We start from the raw sequence: 27,814 nt of genomic DNA, 5'->3' as shown, positions 1-27,814 counted from the left end.
AATCCATTATGCAGTCCTTGAGATGAGTGAGTACACTAATTTTCAAAGAGTTTGATAAAAGACCTCAGGGCCTCGAGTACAAAGTAACTGGAGCCAGGTGGCACGTGAAGACAGAAGCAGGTGGATCTCTGTGAGTTCAAGGCCAGCTAGGGATACATAGCGAGACCCAGTCTCAAAAACTGGGTAAGAAAAAGTCCTAATCTTTTAACAATATAAATACAGATATGGTGGTTTAGAAGAACTAAGGAATAGAATAGTAGTGAGATGTAATTTGTCACAGCTAGTGACATATTTGACGCTTTTTATCATACAGCATTTACAATCAGGCATAAATGCAGCCTTTTCTGACAATGAAAACAGTAGTGGGTTTTTAAGCAGTTTTCATAAAGCAGGGGATGATGAAGGGGAGACTGGAACCGGCCAGAGGTCACTTCTTTTGCCAATATTTAAGCCAGACTGACCTTGGAAACGGCACTGTTTTGTCTTAAATCGAATCTCAGAATCCAGAAAACTCTGTCCTAGGACTCAATAAAAAATACCTGAGCTGGGTAACTATGGCGTTCCAAGTGCAGTGACCCAGCACAGTCAAGCTTTCTGTGTCACACAGCAGGAGAGGGGACTTTTTTCTTTTAAAATGTTTGAACGCTCTGACACCACAAGGTTGGATTGCCTAAAGTAAACAGCTAAGGAAAGGGAGGTAAGTCAGCTCTCAGCTGCCCCAGTTGTTATTTCAGCCAGTGCTTGAGGGAGCCTGGAGAGATGAGGAGAGGATGTGTGCAGCTCACAGGGGCAGCGGTGAGTGCAGCGAGAAAGCGTCACAGGAAACAAACGCCAGCGAAGGAAGGAGCCTGGAGTTTGAGACTCCCTGGCATCCGCTTCCAGTGAAATGCAGAGCAGAGAGGAACATTATGGATGCCACGGAACTGGGCACGTGAGACCTGCTAAGCTCAGGTGACAGGTGGACAGACACTCGCCATGCTACTTCTACCGTGTTTCTTAAAAGTCCCTGTAAGCCATTAGACATTTCAACAACCCGGAGTAAAAAGAAAAGCCGACAGGTTTTCCAGCTTCCATTTCCCCCGCCCCGGTACCAGCTGGATGCCCTGTGACGCTCAGGCCTGAGGAGACAGCGCCATCTGGAGGGTCTCCTCTTTAAGAGAAATTCTTTTGTAACAAGGACCATGGGCTCAGCCAGGAATTCAGGATCACATGGCAACAGGAATCAGCTCACTGACTGAGGTTGTTTGCACACTTACATTTTGAACAATTTTCTGTTCGTGACGATCTTGGGAAATCTTTCAAGGTCTTCCTTTCTCCAGGTCACCTGTATAACCCTGGCTGTTCTTAAGAACAGTTTCCGACTTGAACACAGTATTGACACTCGCTCAATACCACGATGAATGTACTCGTTGTGTGTCTCCTCCCAGGCCAATCAGAACAGGTCTCTTCAAAGACGAAGTATGCGCTCCCAGACCACAGTTCCCAATCAGATGATTCATCACTAACAAAAATAAATGCCCACTTGGTAGTATCAATGGCACTGGCCAGGAGGCTGTTTGCCTGCACTGTGTATCATGGCTTACAGACTGCTCATTTTCCCTAGAGGGAAATATGTCCCCCACGGCTGAGCCTGTGAAACCCAGAAGCTACGAGTGAGGTTTTCTGTTTAACTGAGGAAGGAATGACGCGCCTGGTTCTCGGCTCTGAGACCCCATATACAAACTGCTGTCCCTGTCAAGCAATAGGAAAAGCTTCTTTGAACAAAAGAAATCTGCTGTGTTAATAGCCCCACAGTGTATTGATTTCAATTCTTTTCCATAACATGTTCTTCTCTCAATTACTGAGAAGAGAGCACCACCTCAAATTGTGCGCATTTTCAAAAACAGTATTTTCCCCACCTGTGTAAACAGCCACTTCCTTCTCTCTTAAAAAAAAAAAAAGCCCCCATCTTTGTTCTCAAACACAATTAGCAACAACAAACCATCAGTTGGTTCATCGCAGAATGTGCAGAGTACAGACTGTTATTGGCTCAACTGAATCCTAAAGAGAAGTCTTTGTCTTTTTTTTTTAGTTTTTAGTTCTACGACCCACAAATGGGAAAAGTAAGACTAAAAAAGCAAAATGACTAACAGGATGGAATGAGAACTAAAAACAAGAAGGTGAGAACACTAAGTAGGAAAACGGGGTTCCTCAGAGGCGAAGGACTGGGACACTGGAGACTGAAGCTGCAGGGCCATGTACTGAAATCCCTCGGAGAAAGCACCCCCTGAAGCACACGAAGAGCAGCCTTCCCGGCCTCCTTCCTGAAAGGGGGACGGTATCAGGAGAGACACAAGCTGGAGCACAACCCGGGACAAGCGATCACAGTGTGCACCTCCAAAGACTACGAGGATCTCAGAACACAAAGCTGAACTGAGAACTTGAGTCTGTGCTGGGACTGGGGAGATGGCTCCATGGGTAAAAAAGGTGCAATGTAAAAGTGAGGAGAGAAGGCCCGGTCCCCTCCACCTGCATAAAGGTGGTGACTCATGGTAATGCCAGCACTCAGGAAGGAAAAAACAGGGATCCTCAGAATAAGCTAGCTAGACTAGCCAAAGAAATGAGCTGGTGTTGGTCTCTTTGGCCACAGTTTCTGTTATTCAAGACACTCACTCTTAACTCTGAAAGGCATTATTTACTGGAAAGAAATACGAGAGGTTTCCCTAATTCTTGTAAGTCCAAGTAATGTGCCCCTAATGCCCACCCAAACAACAAAAAAGTATCTTACAAATTCTGAACCCCAACTTTGAAATATCCAAAGCCAGGGGCTAAAATTACAATGTACACGACTCTCAGAGGGCCTGGGAACAAACCATGCTGCCCAGCAGATTCAGACTTGGCAGAGGAGAGCAGCGGCAGTCAAGAAACCCAGTGCTTTGCTAAAAGTGATATCTTAACATCCAGTTCAGAAAGCCTTCATCCAGGCCAGGTCAGATGTCCTTCAGATGTCCTTATGTTAAGTCACATTTCCATGATACATTGGTTCACCAAAACCAATGAGTAATTCTGAGAAGTCTTGACGGAAATAATGACACCCATGGAGGAACCCAGAGTCAAGAAAGGCTTTCTCGGAGGGAGAGCTATTTAATCTTAGCAAGGGCAGCAGCTCTTCTTTCTGTGTTCTGGAACAAGGCACGGATTAAAGCTTTGACTTCGCTGGAAGAGAATGCAGTTGCCAGGGGCCCTTTTCCATCTGCCCACCTGCAAAACAAGACAAGTTCTATTTCCTATTATGTCTCTGTAAAAGTCAGACTTTAAATTGTCTTACTTGATCCAAACACTCAAGAAATTAAACAAACCCTGGGAACCCCATTCTTCTTTAGATATTACTGCTCATGACTGCATATGGCAGAGCCAGAAAAAAAGCAGAGACAGGGGAGAGATGGCTCAGTGGTTATGAGTAATGGCTGCTCTTCCAGAAGATCAGGGTTCCAGGGTTCAATTCCCAACACCTACACAGCAACTCACAACAGTCCATAACTCCAGTTCCCAGGGCCCTGATATCTTCTTCATCTCTGTGGGCACCAGACACATATCTGGTGCACGGTGTACAGTGTACATACATACACACAGAATTGCCATATACATAAAATAAGTAAATAAAAAAAGAGAAAACAAAAATTGAGCCACATATGGTGACTACTTGCAATTTAAGCATTTGGGAAGCTGAGGCAGGAGGATCTTTCGAAATTCAAGACTAGTCTGGTGTATATAGTTAAGACCTGGAGTATATAGTATACGCCTAGCTCTTTCATTTTTTTTCTAAACTGCAGTGCTGGGATCTAATCATTCTTAAAATGCATCATCCAGGTATAAGAAGGATGAACTAATTAAAAACACCAGAACACCTGTAGTGCATGCCAAAACCACATGTTCTAGCCGGGCAGTGGGGGCGCATGCTTTTAACTCCAGCACTCGGGAGGCAGAGGCAGGTAGATCTCTGTGAGTTCGAGGCCAGCCTGGTCTACAAGAGCTAGTTCAGGATAGGCTCCAAAGCTACAGAGAAACCCTGTCTCAAAATCCCCAAAAACAAACAAACAAAAGCAAAACAAAACAAAAACAGTATGAATGAAAAACTTTTGTTATTAAATGTGAAAATGGTCATGAGATCTGCCCTATGAAAGATTACTCAAAGGCCCCAGCTACTGCAATGAAACATGAAATTCTTGCCTGAATACTTCTATGTAACAGAGGTGCTAGAGATGTGACTCAGTGGTAGAGGGCTTGCCCAGCATGCACAAGACCCTGGATTCAATAACCTGCCTATCTGTGTGTGTCTCTCACACATTCACACACATGGGGGGGCAGCTGCCACTGGTGGTCCTAGTCTTCTTTTGTGACAATGTATATGTTACCACAGGAAACAGATACGCACCGATCTCCAATTTCTTGCAAGTTAGCCTGCAGCATTATCATCAGTTCTTTGAAGGGCATCCATTTGGCCACATAGACTGGAACCTCTTCCTGATATTTCTTGTTCTTGTTTTCATCAGACAGAGGTGCAAACACTTGTGGCCCTTCATCCATCACTGTTTTGCACAGCGAATATAATCTATCACCATCTTCAGTGGAGATGTCCTAGTTTAGCACAAAGGGAACGTAACAGAAAAGAACTGAGCCAAAGGGCAGGGCAGAGCAGATGTTTCCCAACCAATGAAGCACATCTCACTCGTCACTAGGTCCAGTCAGCTCTCTGAAAACCCTCCTGAAGTTAGCGTGAGATAAGCTGTGTGGCAGGCAATGGTCAGCAGTTCGGTGTGTCTGCACAGGAGCCTGTGTCCCCAGCACAATGTTGCAAAGGACAGGGTGCTACAGCAAGGAAGACTTTGATGGATCAAAACTTTGGAGGATCAGCTAGCCATGCCCAGGCAATTTTCCCCATAGGATCACACAGTCCACTCAACTGCACAGCATGCTGGCCAAGTCGGGCCTGCACAGACTGCTCACGTTGGTAAATTCAATTACTTAGTTCATCTGCAGAACAAATGACTTCATGCTAAATGTCTCGGGACTACTGCCCAGTTTCCAATGTCCTCACTTCTAATTTGGATGCTAGATTGAGAAGTTGCACAACCCTACTTTCTTATCTAGGTGTAAAAGAGATTAGCAAGTTCCCAGCAAAACAGAATTCAGACAAAACTGGAACCAACCAACCAAACCGCAATAGCCTGAGTTAGACACTATCTGACCAATCACTTCTACCATTTATGTCAATTAAAAATAAGACTGCAGTATCACTTTCTTAATAAAGTCACAGTGTGGGATGAGACTTGCATCTCAAGTCTGTATCAGCTCTTACCTCCAGAGCAGTGATTCTGCCAATCATCTCAGCAATCGCTGTGTTTAGCAAGGTCCCCATGGCCTTGCAATATATATTCACCGGCAGAACATCCTGCCACACAATTCCCAGTCTCTTTAGCTGGTGCAGTACCTGTCAGAAGAATGAAACTATTTACATGGAAGGAGATGGCTACAATTCACACTGTTCCAGATTTACACTTACATTTTATGTGATAAATAAAACGGGGTAGAGGAGAGATATAAAGTGAGGTAACTGGGACTCTATGGCTCTTGCATGTTTAACCTCAGGGCCACCCCTGAGAGAAGAAAAGCAGACTCATCCTGATGGGAGCACCACAGTGGAGAGGCAAAGCAGCAGCGGACGGGATAAACTACGTGTGGCATGGACGCAATGGAACGCTGCTGAGCCTCCAAGGTCGGAGTCATGCCATTTGCAAGAAAACATGCACAGCTGGAGATGACCACTGTAAGCAAATTAAGTCCATCTCAGAGGACAGAGATCATGGCTTTGCTCACTTGTGGTTCCTGAATTTTACACAGACCCATAGAACAATGTACACATAAAGACATGAAAGTAGAGCAAAGGACTCAGCACTTGACAGGAAAGGCGAGAAAAAGGAAGGAAAGGGTTATGTGTTCTATTAATGCTTGTATGCAAATGTCCTTATAAAGCCCAGTCCACATACAATGAATATACACCAGTGGAGGGAAGACTCACTTAAGACAGGAGCAGAGATAAAAGCCTACATTTAAAAATCTGAGTCAATGGAAAGATGCCCTCCACTTGTCTTGGTTGAACAGGCCTTACCCAGAGCTGTGACAAGTATCTAGACTTTCCAACAGAGAGTACAGGAATCGACTGAGCATCTTGCTAGGAGGGGTAAGAGAACTCTAAGGATGGAGGACCACCGCCAGTGCCTGTTAACAGCCTCCTACCTGCCTCACGGCTTTGCTTGCTGCAGAGTAATTCTCTTCATCGTCCATGTTTGAAAAGCTCCTAGCACTTGATAATCTTTCCAGAAGTTCTCCTTTCTGTGCCCGCATTTGGGCCAAAAAACACTCTGTGCCTACAGTGGGAAAATAACAATCTGTAAACCTGTTGAATCACACATTACAAAACCAGGGTGAGAGAGATGGACAGAAGCCTGACAGCTCCTCAATCTGTATGAAAACAACTGCAATTGAAAAGGCCACTAAATGTTTCTTTGTCAGCTTCCTATCTGTATAAACTGATTCTGGATCCATTCAGCCACTCCCTCTGGTCCTATCAAAGGATGACAGATAAACATTCCTCAACAGTGTGCCTGCACTGTCAGACAACTGAGAAAAAAAAAAATGACTTCTATAAAAAATACAGCTACTCAGTCAGGCAGTAGTGGTGCACGTCTTTAATCCCAGCACTTGGGAGGCAGAGGCAGACGGATCCCTGTGAGTTTGAGGCCAGCCTGGTCTACAGAGCAAGTTCCAGGACACCTAGGGCTGTTACACAAGAATTTCTGTCTCAACCACCCCCACCCCAAAAAGAAAAAAAAAAAAAACCCAGCTACCTACTGTTCCAGTGTCTACACCACTGATGGGAATACCTGTAACTGAGAAGCTACTTGAACCATACAGATTCTCAACTCTTCTCTGGGTACCCTCATTGTAAATTTCAATTTACTCTACAACGGATTTCTCTGGACTTCTAATAATCACAGTCGAAACCAAGGAAGTCCTAAAGGGAGGGAGTTGCTTTGGGGTTCCAAAAGAACAAGGACAGACACCAGTGAGGGCCGTCAACAACACATCTTATTATGCGGCTTCCTTCCGACACAAATGACTTGGAGTCAACACAAACCAGCAATAAAATCAGGGATGCTAGCATACCACAGAATCATGGCATGAAAAAGGAATGTTTGCACAAAATGGAATCATTTCACAGAATAACTAGAAACATTAACACATTAGGAGACCTCCCACACTCTAACACATCTAATATATCACTAACTTCTAACCTCCTCGGCTATTAAATTACAGCGATATTAGACTATTAGGAATAAGTCACACCCCCCAAATGCAAGGCTTCAGTTACCAAGTCTTCTGAAGCCAGGCACAAGGTCCACAAAAGTAGTCGTGCCATCACAAAGAATGGGGGCAAGACGCAGTCTGAACTGATGGCCCAGGGTCAGCAAGTGGTGAGCAATATACATGCAGTTGTTATGGTGAATGGCAGCCAACTGGGGCAGCTTCTGAAGGTTCTCCCTAGATCAAAAGGAAGGAAGGGCAGAAAAGGAAACCACCTGTTACTCGAGTCAAGCTTTCTGGAAAGTCGTCTCTCCTCTAAGGTGGCAGCCCTTGGCTTTCACCACTGTCTACCTTGTAAATGCTGAACATAACAACACATGCAATCATTCGCAGTCAGTCAGTTGTTCTAGCCAATATGACCTTATTCAATACAACTGTCCCAGTGGTGGGCTGTAGAGAGGTCTCAACAACTAAGAGTGCCTGCTGCTTTTCCACAGGACCTGAGTTTGGTAGGTAACTGCATATTCATTCTCTCTCTCTCTCTCTCTCTCTCTCTCTCTCTCTCTCTCTTTCCCTCTCCCTCTCTAAGTGGTTTTAAAACAATGCCACAGCTGAGAGCAATAACTCAAGGCAATAATTCTCAAAGTACAATCCCCTGACAAGCAACATGAGCAGCATTAGAAACCTGCTAAAGATCCAGGTATTAGCCGGGTGGTAGTGGTGCACACCTTTAATCCCAGCACTCAGGAGGCAGGAGCTGGTGGATCTCTGTGAGTTCAAGGTCCTGGTCTATAGAGCTAGCTCAGGACAGCTAGGGCTGTTACACAGAGAAATCTAGTCTCAAAAATAAGATAAAATAAAAAATAAAAGAATAAATACAAATAAAATAATAGTAATTAAAAAAAGATCCAGGTCTTCCCATTCCTAAGCTACTGGACCACAAGCATGGGTACAGGAACCTGCTTTGGAAGTTTCCATGTGGTTTGATGCACACGTAAAGTTCATGAAGTAATCTAACAGAGGTGCAAAGCTATACAAGGGAAAGAAGGCAAACCCACACAGTGGGAATATGTCTCAGAACTGCCAAGACAATCTCTGAACCCCTAAGAAAAGGCTGTCAGCTGAAGCAACAGGTTTTACTCTTCCTTCATTTTGGCCGCATTTAAAGTGAGATATCTTAGTTTAAGATATTACATTTTAAAAAAAATACAAATAGGGGCTGGAGAGATGGCTCAGAGGTTAAGAGCATTGCCTGCTCTTCCAAAGGTCCTGAGTTCAATTCCCAGCAACCACATGGTAGCTCACAACCATTTGTAATGGGGTCCGGTGCCCTCTTCTGGCCTGCAGGCATACACACAGACAGAATATTGTATACATAATAAATAAATATTAAAAAAAATATAAATAAAAATCATCCAAACTTTTCAAAATTCCAATCTTAAAAAAAAAAAATGCTTCAAGCTGAGCATGGTGGCGCATGCCTTTAATACCAGAATTTGGGAGGCAAAAGCCAGCAAATCTCTGTAAGCTTGAGCCCACCCTGATCCATGATAGCATGTTCCAGAACAGCCAGGACTGCATAGACCTTGTCTCAAACAACAAAACAAAACAAATACACAAACAAAAAACCCCCCAAATAATATGCTATTTTTTTTCTTTGAAAGTAGATGGGCTGGAGAGATGGCTCAGCAGCTGAGTGTACAAACTACTCTTGCAGGACCGTAGGTTTGTTTCCCAGTACCCATATCCAGAAACTCACAACTACCAGTTCAAGATCTGACACCCTCTGCTAGCCTTCAAGGGTAGGTTGTGAATACACACACATAAACATAAATAAAAAATAAACTCAATGTTTAAAAAAGAGAGAGCAAAATCCTTAACTATGGAATAGTTTTGGTGACAAATTACTAAAAATATCTATAAGAACCATGTAGAAGTCAGGCAGTGGTGGTATACACCTTTAATCCCAGCACTCAGGAGACAGAAACCGAGAATCTCTTTTGAGTTTGAAACCAGCCTGGTCTAAAAATGAATTCCAGGACAGCCAGGGCTATACAGAGAAACCTGGTCTTGAAAACAGAACAAAACAAACAAACAAAAGACAATATAAAACATTTCATTTCAATAACGGAAAGAACTAGAGGCAGAGTTGAGCAACTTTTCAGATTAATATTAAAAGCAACCCTTTAAAGGCCAAGACATCAGGTTAATAAAGCCCGATGCTGTGTTAACATTAGAAAGAGAGCCTGACCATACTTCACATAACAGGGTCTTCTCATGGGACAGTGTCTGCAGAGCTACAAACACCAAGCACACTCACTGGATGAGGACCTTTCTATTTCCTAACCAAGAAAAGTATGGTGGCTCCAAAAATGCCTAGGCATAAAAACTGGATAAAATTCTTCTGAGTTTTAAGTGTGTGCCACCCTCCTACACACAGGATCACTGTACACAGCACAGTGGATGGCTTTAGTCTTTAGAGGTGTTAGTGTGGGTAGACTTTTACTGCCAATTGCAATGAACAGCTGTGGTTACACAGGTAGCAGTTTTAACCTGACTTACCAGTTTAGACACAGTAATACAGAAATGAAGTACTTACTTGTGGTATGTTGGCACCACATCATGGAACAAATGGAAGATGTTTCTCACTGAGTAGAAAAGCTGAACAGCGCTGGAAGGAAAACAAGAGTTCAAGAGAAATCACACAAACTGAAGCAGTTCTTCTGTTACTGACGACCCACTGACAGAAACGACAGCCACAGAAAGCACTGGCTCTTGGTGAAGACAAACCATCAGCATCTATAAACTGAGCCTCTTTCCAAGGCTCAGTGAAGACACACCCATCAGCATCTATAAAGTGAGCCTCTTTCCAAAGATGTGGCTACACCAACGACCTTCAGCACAGGAGCATTCAACCCAAAGTCTCTTTCCCATTCATCCATCTGTGCCCTGCCAGCACCCAGGTATCCTTCCAGAGACAAATGGAGCTAAGCCTTCAGCAAATGTCACCTGCTCCCAATGTATTCTGCAAAGGGCAAGGCACCAATAAAGGCACTCACTGGGTTCTTTTAGAAGCAGACTGACTTTCCACCTTTACCTTCCTCCTTCTTCCCCAATGCAAAGAGATGAACCAACATTTTTGAGAACCACATCAAGCCCTCAACCATTTTTGCCCTTTAAATCTGATCTTTAACCACCTAAAGAGTACTATTAAAATGCATTTAAAAGATAGGTGTGTGTGTGTGTGTGTGTGTGTGTGTGTGTGTGTATGTGTGTGTGGTGGGAGGGGAACGGGGGACTTGAACTCTAAATGAACCTTAAAAGAGAAAATACATGGAGATGGAGAGATGGATCTTTTAAAGTCCATTCTAGATGCCAAGCAACACCCCCCCACACAGGGTTCTACTCCCAACATCCACATGGTGGCTCATAACACGAGGAGAGCCAATGTCTTTTTCTGACCTCTGTTGGCACCAGGCATAATTGTGTACACAGATATACATGCAGAGTAAGCATCCATACACATAAATTTTTTAATTCATTTTTTAAATAATTAAAATAGTTTTTTTTAAAAAATGTGTTGCAAATGGAATGTCTGGCATCCATTCTCTTAAAAGAAAAATTTTAAGTACTGACATGCATCTCTAACTTCTGATTTGACATATTTGAAGAAAGCCATTTGAGGAAATAGTGACAATTATATTTATTTTGTCAAAAGATCACATTCATCCCTTACAAAGAAACAGGTCTCCTGCACAAGCCAGTGAATGGCTCAGCACTCTCACAGACCTAGTGAACCAAGTGTGATTCCCAGAGCCCATGAAAAGGTGGAAGAAAAATGATTCCACAAAATTGTCCTCTGACCTGCACGTGTTCCACAGCATGACCAATTGCAACTGCGTGCACGCGTGCATGCACTCTCACACACAAATAATAATAACAAAAATAAATATGCACTTTTCTTTCTACTTACAATCGATACTAATGCTGTAGTTAGACTAAGTGAAGTCACAGCAGCACTAGGTAAACATGTTCTATCCAGAGCAATCTAAAAGAGTGTTTGCGCTGGGTGGTGGTGGTGCACATCTTTAATCGCAGCACTCAGGAGACAGAGAGAGCCACGGCCAGCCCAGTGTACAGAGCAAGTTTCAGAACAGTCAGAGCTGTTACACAGAGAAACCCTGTCTTGAACCACCACCCACCCCCAAAAAGTGTTTACACATGGAGACAACCCACAGCTCTGAGAATATTATGTCTAAGTCACGCCCAAACTCAAACAGTTTTCTTTAACACCAAGAAGTAAGAATAGCTAAACAGACTCACATTGAATGGGCTTTTATAGGCCTGCTCTACAATCAACTGGCTAGCCTGCCATTTTTACCTTAGGAACGGATTCAAAACAAAGATTCTGTCTGAGATGTGAACTAGGGCCTGAGGTACCCTGAATACAGTGTAGATCAAGAAAAGCCATCCTGAACAGGTGAAGTCAGATCTGTGGCATGTTCTAGTCCCAAAGAAGACTGACTCTCCCTCCCGCAGCATGCTGCCATGTGGAGTGGAAAGGTGAAGTTCTCAGGTCCCTGGGTCTCCACCTGCACACGGTGCTGTCACATGTGGTGGACTACAATTACACAGTAATGATCATGTCATTATTAAGGGAGTGTTTTTCAAGGGAGTGTTCTAAGTCCTCTGCCTATGCTTTCTTATATAACATATGATCACAGAGAGCCAAAATTAAACCAAAATTTAAGTCCAAAACCAAAAAGTGAGCCAAAAATTAAAGTGTAGCTTACTAAAGAGTGAAAATTTTTAATGCCAAATAAACCTATATATCTGCCTATTTTTTTTTTCTTTCCTTTCTGTTTTGTTTTCTGTTTGCCTTTCTGGGTCTTGTTTACTTTCTCTGCCATAATAGGATTGTATTAGGTAACCCAGGCTGGCCCAGACCTCACTTTGTAGGCCAGGATGGCCTTAAACTCCCAATCCTGCCTCAGCCTTCCAAGTGCTGGGCTAATGTCCATAGGTCAACACACCCATCCAGCACCTGTTTTAACATATTTGTGCCCATGCTACTATAAATAAATGACAGGGAACAATTTATCTGTGTTACCATTGGTTACTACTTGTTGTTGCTTCTAGTAAAGTCTGATAGGCAAGCTCCATCAATTTCTTCACAGACTCGCTGATGCGGCATGTGGGTAAAGAAAAGGAATGTGGGTCGAGGGAAGTTTCAGGCTCTAAGTTCCCAGGATCGCTGAACTGCAGTCTGCACACCTTCTGTCCTTGCTGCTTGTTATCCACATCAGGACTGGGTAAGTCTGGTACAGTTTCCTTAGAATCAGGGGTAATCTAAGATTCAAACACAGCAAATCAAATCAAAGAAAATGCAGTTTTCAGGAAAATTCAAACTCAAGCACACAGCAAAGGACAAAGACACTCAAGATTTCCATGGTGATGAAGTTGGGGCCCTTCAGAGTGACTGGAAGATCTGCAAGGAAGCAGCCTCATTTAAAGCTGTTTGATCTGAACTGACAGCACATGGGAAGAAGTCAGCAATCTCATGTACTGTCGGACTCTTCATACTGATGGAAAAAGCAAAGATTTGGAATAACTGGGAAGACCTGCAAACTCATTATTCTCAGCTCTCATAAAATTCCAGATTACCTTGGAATGTACTGATACCTGTGTATTCCAAATGACTAAACACTTTGTTGGAGTGGACACAATAATGGGACTCTCCAAGGAAGATGAGGTACAGAGAAGAAAGGACCAAGAGTCCAGAGCCTGAGCTGGGTGTGGGCACCTTTAAGCCCAGCACTCAGGAAGCAGAGAAGACAATTCTTTGTGAGTTCAAGATCAGTCTATTCTATATAATGAGTTCCTTTTCCTTTCTGTCTTTTTTGTTTTGGTTTTTCAGGACGGAATCCCTCTGTGTAGTACTGGATGTCCTGGAACTCACTTTATAGACCAGGCTGGCTTCAAACACACAGAGATCCACTTGCCCCTGCCTCCCAAATGCTGAGATTAAAGGTGTGTGCCACCACTGCCAGGCTATACAATGAGTTCTATGCCAGCCAGGGTTACACAGTGAGATCCTGCCTCAAAAAAAAAAAAAGAAGAAGAAGAAGAGGAGGAGGAGGGGAGGAAGAGGAGGAGGAAGAGGAGGGTAGGGGAGGAGGAGGAGGAGGAGGAGGAAAAAAAGAAGGAAAGAAAAGAAAATGAAAGAAAATGAAAGAAAATGAAGTTTAGAACCCTCACTGCCATTTCAGGTAACTCAGAAAAATGGCTGGGAAATCTATTAATAGATTGCCTTAGTCTATGTTTTAATAATGTTCAGAATGTTTCAGTAATGCTTTACATTTACCAAATGTTTTTTATTTATAGATACATAATGATATAATTGTATCATTATATGTGTGTATGTGTGTATGTATGTATGCATGTATATGTCATACATACATGTATGATATAAAACAAAATGGCATGGAATTATTGGGAGTAAAACAGTAAACTGTTCTTCACGTAAATTAATTCACTCTCAATGCAAGTACTTATTTATGCCTCTAAAAAGATATTTATTTTATTTTTGTGTGTGTACACGCACATACATGAGCATGTATGAGCGTGCAGGTGCCCATGGAAGCAAGAAGTGAACATCCCATACAGGTCACACTCTCTACACACAATACAGTCTATCTAAGCACACGTCAGGTAACAAAGATGAGAAAAATCTGCTTTTTAATTTCAACAACAGCAATCCACGACATTTATACAGACTTTCTCAGTTGATACAGCTGCTTTCAAGGACATATCTTATCTGGAGTTCACAATAATCAGCACCTGCCTCCAGGAGTTTAGCAACTGCCACTCCTTTCCACTTTATCGCGTGTGTCTCAAACTTAAGCTGCTTTACACAAACAACACAGTAAACCCCAAGTACCTTCACAGTGTTGTGAATTTCAGAGGTCATCAGGTTTCTAGCTGCCACAATCACATCCTGGCACTTCTTATTAGCAAAATGAGAGTTGATGTTCCGAGCGTATTTCAGCAAGTCGGTAGTGTCACCTTTTAAAAATCTCATCTCCTTTAGGGACTTCTCAAATTCTTCGGTAGACTGGATGATCTAACAGAAACAAACAGGAGACAAAGACAAGAATTATATACAGTTAGCCCTTAGTATGTTTCGGGAATTAGTTCCAGAACACCACTCAGAAATTACAATCCAAGAATCTTCAAGTCCTTTGTATAAAAAGGCACTGTTCACAAACAACCTATGTACACCCTTCTATACATAAAAATCATCTCTACATTATAGCACTTCAGAGAGTATATATGCTATGTAAATAGACTCTATAGTCTACTGTTTCAGGAAAATGACAAGAATCATCATCTTAAATTATCTAATAAAGAAGCAAATTTTCCCCCAAATATAGTCAACAGTCAGGCTAAAGCTATAGGCACAAATCTATAAAAGGATCAACATGTACATATATTTCAATACCAAAATTTTAAACCCACTATATTGGACAAGTCATCAATTACTTGGCTTAAAAAATATACATTCTGGGAAATGGAGAGATGGTGCAGCAGTTAAAAGAACTTGCTCTTACAGAAGACTGGTTCAGTTCCCAGCACTTACCTGGCAGCTCCCAACCACCTGTAATTCTAGTTTCAGAGAATCTGATGCCCCTTCCTGATCTCCATAGGTACGAGGCACACATAAACGCAGGGAAAACCCTGACACATCTTATAAAGAATTAAAATTAAAAGTAAAGTTTAATTATACATTCTCCCAAATCTAGATTCATTTGGAAAGAAATTTTCAATAGAATTGTAAGACTGATAAAGGTGCCAAGATCTTATACACACCCTTATCTTAGCATTCAAGCAAGCCCTGTAAAGGGGGTTAAAGTGACAATAGCTATTACAGCTGATGTAAGTATCAAATTAAAAAAAGGTATTTATAAGAAAGCATACTTTCTTAATCAAAAAGGCAGAACAGAAATGAAATTATGTAGAATTTGTTTTTTTTCTACTCTATACTCTTTCTTAAGAACATACTTTAAGCCAGGCGGTGGTGGCGCACACCTTTAATCCCAACATTCAGGAGGCAGAGGCAAGAGGATCTCTGGGAGTTCAAGAGCAGTCCGGTCCACAGACAGAGTGAGTTCCAAGGACAGCCAAGGCTACACAGAGAAGCCCTGTCTTAGGGAAAAAAAGAAAAGAAAAAATGGAGTATAGCTTAAGAACAACAGAGCGAAAAACCACGACAGTGGTAGAGCTCAGTCCTGTCTCAATGCCGTATCTCCCGCTCTTACCTCCTCGTACTGCTGTAGCTTGCTGCTATTGGTGGGAATCGAATAAACCAGGCAGTGTCTGATGAGGCACTCAGACAGATCCTCCCAGATCACATCACCAAGCATCTCAGCCAACATGATCTCAGGGGCTTTTCCACTTTCAAGGTCAGGGTCAAGAGGCAAATCTGAATTCAAAAGAAAAGGTTTTAGACAAACTATTCACAATCCCAACAAATTCTTAAGTTCTGAGCTTTCTAAATGATTAAGTTTTAAGATGGTAGGTAGAGCAAGTTCCAGGACAGTCAGGGCTACACAGAGAAAACCAAATAAAACAGAGAGATGGTGGGAGAGAAAACGGCGCAGACAACTCTACAGCTACCTCCACAGGCTGCCCTTGACCACGCAAGACATAATTCTTTTACTTTCCTGCTCACTGCAACACTCCCCCGTACTCTAAAACAGTGTGTGTCATGCTGTCTACACTATAGCCATCTGCCCATAAGTGGTTACGCTGATTATATAACAAGCACTCAGAAAGTTTGCATTCAAAGTTAAAACTCATTTTTAATAAAACCTCACAAAATTTTACATCATTTTAATAATGAAAAACAAGAGAAAGAAAGAACACTGTACTTTTCCCTCTCTGTATAGGACTTAGGAATTTAGTCTAAGCAGAACACCAGTAATTACACTACAGTACACTGTCTCGCCTGCCAAGCATGGTATCCTAGCGCCTCCTCTATAGTTTATCTCATGGCTAGTTTCTCCAAAATACCTTGGGAGTATTATAGTTAGAATACTATACTTATCATTTGAATAAAACAGTGAAGAGCCAACTGAATGGCTCAGTGGATAAAATTGCTTACCACACAAGTTTAGTGAACTACATTCAATACCCAGAAAATACACGTGGCAGGAGAGGATTGACTCCCACCAGGTTGTCCTTCAACATCCACACCCACACTGCAGTTAATAAACAAACAATACTGGATGGTGGTGGTGCACACTTTTAATCCCAGTACCCAGGAGGCAGAGGCTGGCGGATCTCTGTAAGTTAAAGGCCAGCCTGGTCTACAGAGTAAGTTCTAGGACAGTCAGGGCTACAGAGAAACCCTATCTCAATAAACAAACAAACAAACAAAAAGGATGAAAACAGTCAGGGCTACACAGAGAAACACAGAGTGATAGATAGGTAGGTAGGGGGACAGAGAAAGAAAGAGAGGGAGAGAGGGAGAGAGGGAGAGAGGGAGAGAGAGAGAGAGAGAGAGAGAGAGAGAGAGAGAAGCTAGTGGAAGCCAGGATGTTGTGCCTCTTTTTAGACTCCATTCCAGGTTTCTTCTGAAATAGACTATGAAATGTAAAGTCATTACAGACATTTTTTTAAAAAAGAAAATCAAGCCAGGTAGTGGAAGAGCGTGCCTTAATCCTAGCACTCTGGAGGCAGAGGCAGGCATATCTCTGTGAGTTCAAGGCCAGTTTGGTCTATCAAGAAAGTTACAGGACAGCCAGAGCTACACAGAGAAAGCCTCTCTCAAGTGGGTGGGGAGATCAGTTTACATACACGCTAACACTATAAATTAGTTAGTCCTGGCTTACAGAAACAATACATAGAATGACACCGCGGTCTTTGCCAATGCTCATGAGTTACAGAACAGCTAACTGCCTCATCACTGCTATGTTTTCAATGAAATAACAGGAATGCTTGCTAAATATTCAAATAATCAAAAATGAGAAAGTAGATCTGGGAGAAGGATGTAATGTAGAATGAGACAGAATCTTACTCTATAGCCCAGGGTAGCCTGAAAGTCACTGTGATCCTCCTGCCTCAGCCTCCTAGGAGCTGACAATACAAGCATGAACCACCACACTCTATTTCTCACTGATCTCACATTTAAAAGAAGGGAAGCTGTTGTCTTTCATCTCTTGCTCAGGACTTGTGTCCACACAAAATTCCTAAGCTGAAGTCCTAACTGCCAACATGAAGGCACTGGGAAACAGAGCCAGCAGCTAAAAAGATGCAGTAGGACGATGTATTCTGGCCTAATCTAGAATACATAGTAAGTTACACACCAGACCGCAAGATTCTTGTTCCCAAAACAACAAAATTGCATTTCTTCATAAGAATCAAGAGAAGATTGGATTTGGGAGATGGATATGGCAATACATACTTTGGGAGGCTGAGGCAGGACTGTGGGTGTGAAGTGTTCTGCTCCTTTCAAAGTTACACAAACAATCCCTTGCTTACATCTAAATTGCTTATACAAAAATAAACAATTTATGATTGTTAGGAAGGTCTACAAATAGCAACATTTTTAAAGTGTTTAAAAACTTTCTTCAGAAGAATGTTGGCTGGAACACCCCACAAGACCAGTGAAGAAGGCAATCAGAACAGAAGTCAAACAGACTAGAAATAGCAGCAGTGTTTTAAAACACCAAAATAACTTTTGTTTTGTTTTGTTTTGGGGGAACATGGTTTCTCTGTGTAGCCCTGGCTGTCCTAGAAATAGCTCTGTAGACCAGACTGTTCATTCTCAAACTCAGAGATTCGCCAGCCTCTGCCTCCCAAGTGCTGGGATTAAAGGTGTAGGCTACCACTGCCACACACAGAAGAAACTTATAGGGGAGAAAAACCTGCTTCATAATAAAATACAAAGACAGGCTATTTCTGATATAAAGATTACCAATATGCCAAGTGGAAATGTAATTTGTTCCTGGTAGTCCTCCTCATTTATTTGTACTAGAATGAAGGGAATTTTCCCACGGAAATATGTATAACAGTACCTGCTCATTTCTCCTATAATTAAAGCAAGAGTCCAGCAGGAGAAGTACATCCTAGACTCCAGCTAAAATACCATTAAGACATGGGATCTGAGATGCCACTAATGAACCAACTTGCTAATAGAGAACAAAGAGAAGAAATGTCAAGGCAAGAAGGAAGAAAGGATCTACCATGCTTCTATGGCCTAGCTTACCCCAGATTCTTCCCTTCGCTGGGACATATCAGCACCTTTGCCCTAAGAGTACTACTTGCAAAAGCAGTACGCACCTTTTCAGGCTACAAAAGACCACACTGGGGTACACACCTAGAAGTGGGGTACACACCTAGAAGTGGGGTACACACCTAGAAGCTGCTTCTGGAGCACTTCCAGGACCAACCGGATCTTTGCAAAAGCTTCAGGAGGTGACGGGTGCTCCGAGTCTGTTGTCAGAGACTGAAAGTGAATGGTAACTGAATTCAGCTGCTTTTCAATCACAGCATGGAGTGATGGACAAGTCACCAGAGGCTTAAGCATATACTTCAGCAGCATCTGACCTGAAATTGTTACCATGGCGACATTCATCAACAACCACTACAAAATAGGGGAAAGGATGCAAATGCACTACTCATATATAAAGTTTCCAAAAAGAAATAAAGAATAAGACATTGTCTCAAAAAAAAAAAAAAGAAAGAAATTTAAATATCAGGGGCTGAAAAGATGTCTCAGCGGTTAAAGAGAATATCTTGTTCTTGCAAGGACCAGGTTCTATTCTCAGCATCCACAAGGTGGTTCAAAACCATGACTCCAATAGCAGCGGAACTCGCTCTCTTCTGACCTCCACAGGCACCAGACATATCCGTGGTACACAGAAATACATACAAGCAAAACCTCATATATATAAAATAAAAAAATTAAATCTAAAAATAAAATTTGTTTAAAAACCATCACTAGAGAAAATTTCTAAAGAGTAAATGTGCCAAAATTATATATCATGAGGACTAGAGATGGCTCAAGAGTTAAGAGCCCTGGCTGTTTCTTGCTAAGGACCCAGGTTCAGTTCCCAGCTCCCACATGGCAAATGGCAACTGCTTATAACTCCAGTTCTTGAGGAATCTAACACCTTCCATGGAGACCATACACACATACAGAGTACCCAAATAAATAGACAAACTAGTCAAACACGTAAGATAAAAATAAGTAAATCTCACAAAAAAATAAATATCTACGAAATTACATACTACACGTTTTCTCTGAGAATCTTTCCCACCTGCAGACTTTGAAGTTATTCAAAAATAAAGTTATAAAAATTAAGGACTAGTTTTTAAAAAAAGGACCCATTTATTACTAAAAAAGATATTCATGGCCATGCCCTTTGATGCAGGTTCTCAACATGTGAGTCGTAAACCCTTTGAGGGTCACATATCAGATATTTACATTATGATTCATAACAGTAATAAAATTGATTATGAAGTAGCAAGGAAATATTTGTAAGGTTGGGGTCACCACAACATGAGGAGCTGTATTAAAAGGTCGCAGCGCCAGGAAGTTGAGAACAGTTGCTCTGATGGACTGTAAAGTAAACTGTCACGAGTCATCTCCTTAGACGGCCCTCCTCTCTTTGGCCGTCCCTTTCACATCCCCTTCTGAAATTTAATGTGACTGAAGCAAATCACTTACCAAATGACCTCAGCTTGGTGGGTAATTCTCCAAGAATGGAAAAGGCCAGCAGGACAGAACTGATGGGTGGCAGAGGGGCCACCTCCTCCTTCTGGGGCTGCTCCATGCAGAAATGAAGTTCTGTTTGCAGACAAAACTCTAAGCTGCTGGTGTCTAAGAAAAGGAAGAGAGTATCAGTTGTCTCCCAATGCCAGGTGACCATCACCTCAGAGCACTTCATCTGCTGAGATTCCTAAGTTCCATCACAGCATTCTTACATTTGATAAGTACGATACACATGGCCTATACACTGCTTTCAAAAAAAAAACAGATAAGTGCAAAAACGACGATACACTAGTGAGAGATGCTACCTAAACGTGTGCAGAATGACGAAAAGCAAGGACTGCAAAGTGAGCTCTGGTTCCCAGACCTCCTTCACGTACCAGTGCCACCAAACCAGCTTAACAGGTCTAATAACAAGTGTTACTAGCAAGAGTTCAACACGCCTGCCAGCTCCACTTAATTTCCTGTATGATTTCTTTCAAAATGCCAGATAATATGTAAAATAAGTGGGGGCAAAGTGGATATAGGAAAGAGAGCAAGAGTTTCTGGGATTTACTTTTAAATATTCTAAATTTCAATATCTAACAGATAAAATGTACGTCCTTTACAAACACCTTCCTAGGTTTCATTCTAAGACAAATAATTACACGAGTCACCGCTGGGAATGAGAGGAGACAGAGAAGTGGATGAAGAGTGACTATGACCAAAATCTATTAACTACGTTATGGAAACATCATCATGAAGTCTGTTATTATGTACAACATATTCTATTACTATACACGATATATACTAATCAAAAAAATAAAAAGAAAAACCTGTGAAAAGGGAGATCACACTAAGAGGTGGATTGGAAGATTAATAGATGAAATTCAGAAAAACTAATAGACTAATGTGTTAGTACATGAAAGAGTCTTGTTTTTAAATACCAAATATTTAGGGTGTACTCAGAGGCCAAAGTGGTTCAGGCAGATTAAGCAAAGCAGTCCACCTGAGGCCAGCAGCACCTTTTGACGGAGGCAACTTCCACACAATCAGCTTCTGCCACTCTTCTCCCAGGTGGTAAAGTATGTTCTGCTTCTGAACGGTGAGCTCCATGCTAAGTGACTTCAACAGTTTTAAGTCAAAGCACTTTCTGGATTTTAGTAACTTCAAGCATTCCTGTGCCTGGAAGTAAAACGCAATCACTGTTAAACAATTCCTCTAGATTCACAAAAAAATTAGAAGTCACCTGCTGAATGACAAAGGATAAAAGGACACAAACAAACACAACAAAAGCAAGGATAGTACTAACGGCTCAGACTTCAAATGTGTGTGTACCTCCTCCAGGTGCTGAGCAGCAGGGATGTATTTCTTCTCTGCTAATGCACTATTATACTCTTCAATAGCAGAAGAAAACTGAAAAAAGATAACTTTAGATTAGCAGGCATGTTCATTGCCGTGTTTTACTGTTTTAAACGTCTGCTTGTGGAATACGAAAATGCCATTTTGTCAGGGAATAACCGACCAATTAGAAGAAGAGGCAGCCTCCTCACCAGCCAGGCACTGGTTCCAGCTGAGCTTACTTACCTCTTGCAGTTGTTTGAGCAAATCTAGGACAAGAGAGTCTCTCTCCAGCTGCTGCTTCAAGTTTGTAAATTCAGCAGTCGATATATGAAGATCCCGACGGACCTAATTTATACAGCAAAAGTGTAAGTTTTTTTAAGCAATACCACATCAAAAGAATAAAACATCTGTAATTTATCACTAAGCTTCAGCAACAGTGTAATTCATGATGAAACTTAAACACTGAAGGTGACTAGGAGGTAAAGGTCCACTGATTTCAAAGCCTTACCCTATACAATAACACCATTCTCAGGTGAACGAGATGGCTCAATGGGTAAAGCTTTTTCCCACCAACCCCAATGACCTGAGTTTGAGTAGCAAGCATATAACACACACAACAAACAAAAATCAATAAAGAATACCCATTCTCAAGACAGGGTCCTACAATATAGCCCTGGCTAGCCTGAAATTCACTATGTAGACCAGGCTGATCTCAAACTCACAGAGATGTGCCTATCCCTGCTTCATTACTGTCTTTTAACATAAGCAGTTTCTTTCAGTACTGACTTCATCCACTTAGATTACTAGAAAGGCATCCCCACTGACAAGTAATATTTTTTTCTAAATGTTGAGGCAGAATCCACTTCTCGATCTACTCCACTCTTTCAGAGCATCACTAACTTTCTTCTGTGTTTTAATTTCTCCCCTACCTCATTCTTCATTCATTCATGAAACAAGTAACTGACCATCCACGCTGCCTGGAAAGCTCCTCCCACCAGATTTAAGGATGCTGAATTTTCCCACCTTTGGAAAAAATTTCCTCCACTTAAACAACCACCCTGTTTCTCAGCAGTTGCCTTCTTCCTCTCCTCCTCCTCACGAATACACTTTTTCTAACTGACACATATACTCAGTTCCTCACCTCAGTCACTCTATACCTCACTGTAACGAAGGTTTTAGTTCCTCCAGTTTATCAATACTGTCCTTGTCAAAAACACCAATTTTTCAACAGGCAGGTGTGTGTGCACGTGCTTGTGTGTATGCGCACACACACACACATACCTTTAATCCCAGTACTTGTGAGGTGATACAGAGACATTGACTCAAAAGGCCCCAAAAAAGCACCAATTTTTTGCTGCTCGACCCAAAGCCTATCTATTTCATCAATATCAAGCTAACACACTCCAACTTTCCTTCCTCTTTCCTCCCCCTTGTTCCATGATCCATTCTCTACTGATCTTCCTTAGTTCTCTAAAATATTGGGCTATGTCTGGAGACACTTTTTGACTGCCACACCAGAAGAGGGCTGACATCTAGTGAACAGAAACCACGGACATGAGTTATATCTTTATACAGTGCTCAGCCCAATACATCAAGAGCCAAGGGTCTAGATTTGTTTCAGTAACCAAATAGTTTGTGCCTCAGTTACCCTTTGCTCCTAAAGTATACCACTCTCCATAAAGATATGAAGCACTGGGTCACAGAGTACTGTGGGACAGGAGCCCTCTGCAAGCTCACGAGAAGCAGAATAGCTGTGGTGAGCAATGCAAGCCAGCTTTATACAAGGCCAAATTCTAGAAAGTGTCTGACACTTAACGCCTTAAGGCCAGCTGCAGACCTAAGAGAGTGCTATTAGAAGATGAAAGGGAGCTTGCGCACAGCGACACAAGCCTCTAAGCTCTAATCCTAGCTTCTGGGGAAAAAGAAGCTGGAGCAATGCAAGTGCAAGGCCAGCCTGGGCTACACAATGAGCTCCAGGCCAGCCTGGGCTACAGAATGAGCTCCAGGCCAGCCTGAGTAGCACAGAAAGACGTCTAGACAAGAGGGAGAAAAACAAACATTCCAATTAGGAAAAGTCCAAACGATCTCATTCTAACCATTATCTGTTCTCATTTTCTTATGAAAACAAGTCCTACAATTTTAATTTAAAAATCCACTCAAATGACAGTCATTATTATCCTCACTAAAAGATAAAGTACCATAAGAGAAAGTACATATGAATGTTTAAGTTTGAATGCTCAAATTTAGAACTGAAGTCACCCTACAATCATTTGGTTCAACCTCTACTTACCAACAAGGAAAGCCAGGCCCTGAAATGCTCCACAGACCAGCCTCAGAAATTCACAACAATGCCTCCCTAAGAAACCAAAATTTATCCAACACAACAATTTATTCTTACCTCATTATCTATCCTGGACTTGAGCTGGTCGATGTCATCAGAGAGCTTATCTACCTGGGTAACCAGGTCCTGTGCACTCTGCATGGTAGGCAGGAATTCACTGTACTTCTTGCTGATCATATTGCACACCTCCCCCTACAATACAAGTACAACAATGAAATGAATCAGGAACTTCCTAAAAATATACAGCATCTTCCAATGTTAGCACTTTATCTAGTTACCCATAGCTTTCCCTCCAAGCAATGGGTTTCCTTCAAAACCATTTCATTCATTCTCAAGGGTCCCAGACATTATTAATATGTAGGAAGACAACAATTACCCAACCCCAACAATGCCCAAGATTTTTACAGACTCTGGAAATGAGAATGACGGACAAAAGTTTCACATTGAACTGGATCCTTGTCCAAAAATTTGAATCATCTACCTAAACATAGAAATCCATAAACTGTATACCTTAATTTACTAATCTCTATCTTCTGAGTTACAAAACTTTAAGACCTAATCTTACAGCTCTTCAGATGATTAGAAGGACTGGGGAGATGGCTCAGATGATAAAAGTGCTTGCCACGAAACCTGATGACCAGAGTTCAGTTCCTGGGACCCACACGGTAAAAGGAGAAAGCGGACTCCCGAAAGGTGTTCTCTGACCTCCAGATATGCACCACGGCACACATACAACCACACATGCACATAAATAAATAAAATTTTTTGAAAGGAATGAGTCTTGTTATTTCCCTTAATTCAAAGCAACTTAATACCTTCTTGAACACTTGACACTGAGTAAATTATGCCTGACCATAAACTTACTCCTTTTAGGGAGAAACGATACTATTTTCCAAACTGACCAAAATACAGAGCTGAAAAGTAATACTCCAGCAGAGTTACAAAGTATTCCAGCACAATGAGAAAGACTATCAAAAAAAAAAAAAAATCAGCCATTTGCTTTATGTAGGAAGCTACGTTTGACATAGATTTTATATATATACACATATACATATATATGGTAGAAATGTATTGAAAGTTATAAAAAAAATGGAGAAATGGCCAAATATGGGAGCTGGAGGAGGAGAGAATATGCTTGTTTGAGACATAGAAAGTAGTTCTCAGTTGACTGAAGATTCAAGTTTATGTATGAAACTAATAGGCTCTGAGAGCAATGCTCTCTTCCTAGGTCATTAAAAAACCATAAAAAATTAAAAAACTTAAGCCACATTCTAGAGATGCCACTGGCATGAATACATAAAATTAAGAAAGCCATTTCTGTGTCATCAACTGTTGTTAGGAAGCTTGCTACTTCAGACTTACTCAGGTGCGCGTCATTATAAATGAAGCCACTGAAGATGTGGCTTGCCAGGTAACACTAATTGTGGCTGTGTGCTGCAAATCCATGCAGCCTAAGATACGGTCACCAGCAGCACTTAGCACGCCTCAAGTTCCGTGCGTGAATTAAAACTTAGAAACATATTCAACCGGTTAAAAGAAAATCGGAGGATAATGCCGCAATTTTCCTAGAATTCATCCATAAATAGAGGGGTGGGTGGAGATGAGCAGCCAGAGATAGGGTGGCTGTCCTGTCCTCTCTTCCAACCCTCTCTGGACATCCGGGCTTCCAGTCCCACCTCCGGCGCCGCTGATTTCTTCAGTCTTTTCCATTCCAGCTCACTCTTGCTCAACTTAGCACGACTTCCCACCACTGCACAGCCACGGCCCCTTCCTCCTCACAGTCCCAGGCCTTGGTGACCGCTCTCCAGGCAATTCTCCACACTTCCCTCGGCTCCGACTCAGGGCTCTCCCCGGGAGCTCCGCACCCAGCTGCAGCCGGTGGCCGGCGGCCCGCCCTCACCTTGATCTCCTCCACCCGCCGGGTCAGGCGGCTGATCCGGGTGCCGAGATCCTCCTTCTCCAGGCTCCCCGAGTGAGTCAGGACTTCAGTCACGAAAGAAGCCATCGCCACGAAACGTACGCACACCGACCCGGTCACTCCAGCTGCCAGCGCCGCAAATCGCGTTCCGCCCGCGGCCTCACCGCGTGGCCTGCCGGGAAACTGAGTCCTGTGGGGGCCCGCGCTGGCGCACAGGCGGGAGGCACACTACAGTTCCCAGCAGGCTCCGCGCCGCCGGGAGAAGCAACTGGGAACTCCAAGACTGCGCAGGCGTGATACGTTCCCTACTGGTTTTCAAACGTGTCTCTTCCCGCCGATTTTTTGTTGTTGTTTTGTGGTTTTTGTACTAGAAGCTGCGGAATGTTTCACCTAGTAAATTCTTTATGGTCCTCCCTATACTCCATAACGTCTTCCTGTGAAATTATCTAGCCCGATACTTATGGAGTCATCTCGATCTTTTTTGTTAAATATTCATATATTGGGCGCAGCTGCTGACTGTGTCAACGGGAATTTTGCCCTCTGGAGTTGGGCAAGAGAGAGTGGTATCATCTCATAATTATAAGTGAAAGGCTTCCTCCCAGTTGCACCTTTTTTAATATTACTTGTTTATATTGCCTCATACTAAGTATATTTATACATGAATGTGGTAAACATCTATACTTAGTGTAACGGTCTTGTGTGTACTAAAACAATTTTTGTAGAAACTTTTTGTCTTAGGATTTATTTATATGTATGAAGCAGGACGAAGCAGGCAGGAGAATCTCTGGATTCGAGGCCAGCCTGGTCTGCAGAGCAAGTTTCAGGACAGCCAGGGCTACCAAAAAAAAAAAAGAGCTGTCTCAAAAAACCAACCAAAGAAAAGATTTTCATATTTGAATGATTTAGCTGTACCTACAGAAGGAGGAAGAAGGAAGCAGATAATACCTTGAATCACCATGTGGATGGTGGAAATTGAACCCAGAGCAACCATCTCTCCAGCCCCTAAAACAAGATTCTTAGCACTTCTTATCAGAAATTACAAATAAATTGCATCAAAAGCTTTTTATAGTTGTTTAGCTTTCAAGTTCTCAGAGATTTATTGGTTTTAATTTGAGACATGATCTCTGCAGTTCAGGAGAGCACCAAATTCACATCTATCCTCCTGCCTCAGCATCCTGCATACTGGGATTATACGCTTGCTCCACTATGTCCAGCTATCTGGAGCTTTTTAAAAATTGTTTCATTATTGAGGGTCTGGAAAGATGACTCAGTAGAGTCCTAGCCTTGTGAAAGACCCAAGTACAGTGGCTCATACTTACCTCACAGTTCCGTTCTAGGGAATTTGATGCCTTCTTCTGCCCTCTAAGGGCTCCTATTCATATATGATACACATATATACACTGAGACACATACACATAAAAGAAATATTAAAAACAAGAAAATTGTTTCAATATTGAAATCTATTGCATACTAGAAGATATTCACAATGTATCATCATATGATTCTTTTTTCCAAAAAAAAAAAAAGTAATAAATAGAGGTATAGGCCATATATGGGGTGGCACACACCTTTAATCCCAGTACTCAGCACTCAGGAGACAAAGACAGGCAAATATCCATGAGTTCGAGGCCAGCCTGGTCTACTGTGAGTTCCAAGCTAGAAGGGCTACAAAGTGAGGCCTTGTCTCAAAAACAGAATTATATGTGTGTGGGGGGGTGGGTCTCAAAGCAGTGGATTCTCGGGGTGGACTTTAGTGGCTTAGGCTGTTTATTCATATCCTTTTTTTTCTGTTTTCTATTGTTCTGAAATAAACATATACTGCTTGATTAATGCATCTCTCATACTTTAAAAAATACCCTGTGAGACCTGATCTCAGGTAGGTGCTGATCCTCAAGGCCCATGGCAACGTTGTGTCTATAGAACAATCCTAGTTCCTGCTCCATGAGAAAAGAGCCTGAGCCCCTGGCTGAGAAAGCAAGTGCTCAAGGGCGGCCATACTGTCCTTGGAAAGCATCTCTTGCTAGAACTCTTAAACCAGCCACCCCTGCAGCCCTCTCAGTTTCACTTTGAATTCTAAATGTTGCTAACCATAAATGCCTGATGACAAGAAAAA

At 42.2% G+C, this 27,814-nt stretch overlaps 1 protein-coding gene across 1 annotated transcript; it reads right to left on the bottom strand.

Moving 5' to 3' along the window:
- Nucleotides 1-2,654: 2,654 nt before the first annotated feature.
- On the bottom strand, nucleotides 2,655-25,874 carry Zw10 (zw10 kinetochore protein). The gene is made up of 16 exons (XM_048417013.3): nucleotides 25,684-25,874; nucleotides 23,841-23,975; nucleotides 21,686-21,787; nucleotides 21,437-21,514; nucleotides 21,124-21,283; nucleotides 20,078-20,230; nucleotides 18,763-18,954; nucleotides 15,663-15,826; nucleotides 14,285-14,467; nucleotides 12,455-12,693; nucleotides 9,944-10,015; nucleotides 7,412-7,581; nucleotides 6,277-6,407; nucleotides 5,339-5,470; nucleotides 4,415-4,617; nucleotides 2,655-3,240 (listed from the first exon to the last, which is right to left on the bottom strand). The coding sequence occupies exons 1-16, from the start codon at nucleotides 25,786-25,788 to the stop codon at nucleotides 3,120-3,122; spliced, it is 2,340 nt and encodes a 779-aa protein (XP_048272970.2). The 5' UTR covers nucleotides 25,789-25,874; the 3' UTR covers nucleotides 2,655-3,119.
- Between the last annotated feature and the right edge of the window lie 1,940 nt (nucleotides 25,875-27,814).

This window comes from Myodes glareolus, chromosome 4, assembly GCF_982192425.1.
Source record: "Myodes glareolus chromosome 4, mMyoGla1.1, whole genome shotgun sequence".
In the NCBI taxonomy this organism is placed as follows: Eukaryota; Metazoa; Chordata; class Mammalia; order Rodentia; family Cricetidae; genus Myodes; species Myodes glareolus.
This window is presented reverse-complemented; position numbering and strand designations above follow the sequence as displayed.

What these genes read in the sequence shown, in the direction of transcription:
- Zw10 (XM_048417013.3), bottom strand. Translation starts at nt 25,788, where the DNA reads ATGGCTTCTTTCGTGACTGAAGTCCTGACTCACTCGGGGAGCCTGGAG. An exon ending in AAATTCACAACACTGTGAAG is followed by an intron (nt 12,694 to 14,284) that starts GTACTTGGGGTT and finishes TTTGAATCTTAG; the next exon opens with ATTACCCCTGATTCTAAGGA. An exon ending in TTGCAAGAAATTGGAGATCG is followed by an intron (nt 3,241 to 4,414) that starts GTGCGTATCTGT and finishes CTTGTTTTGCAG; the next exon opens with GTGGGCAGATGGAAAAGGGC.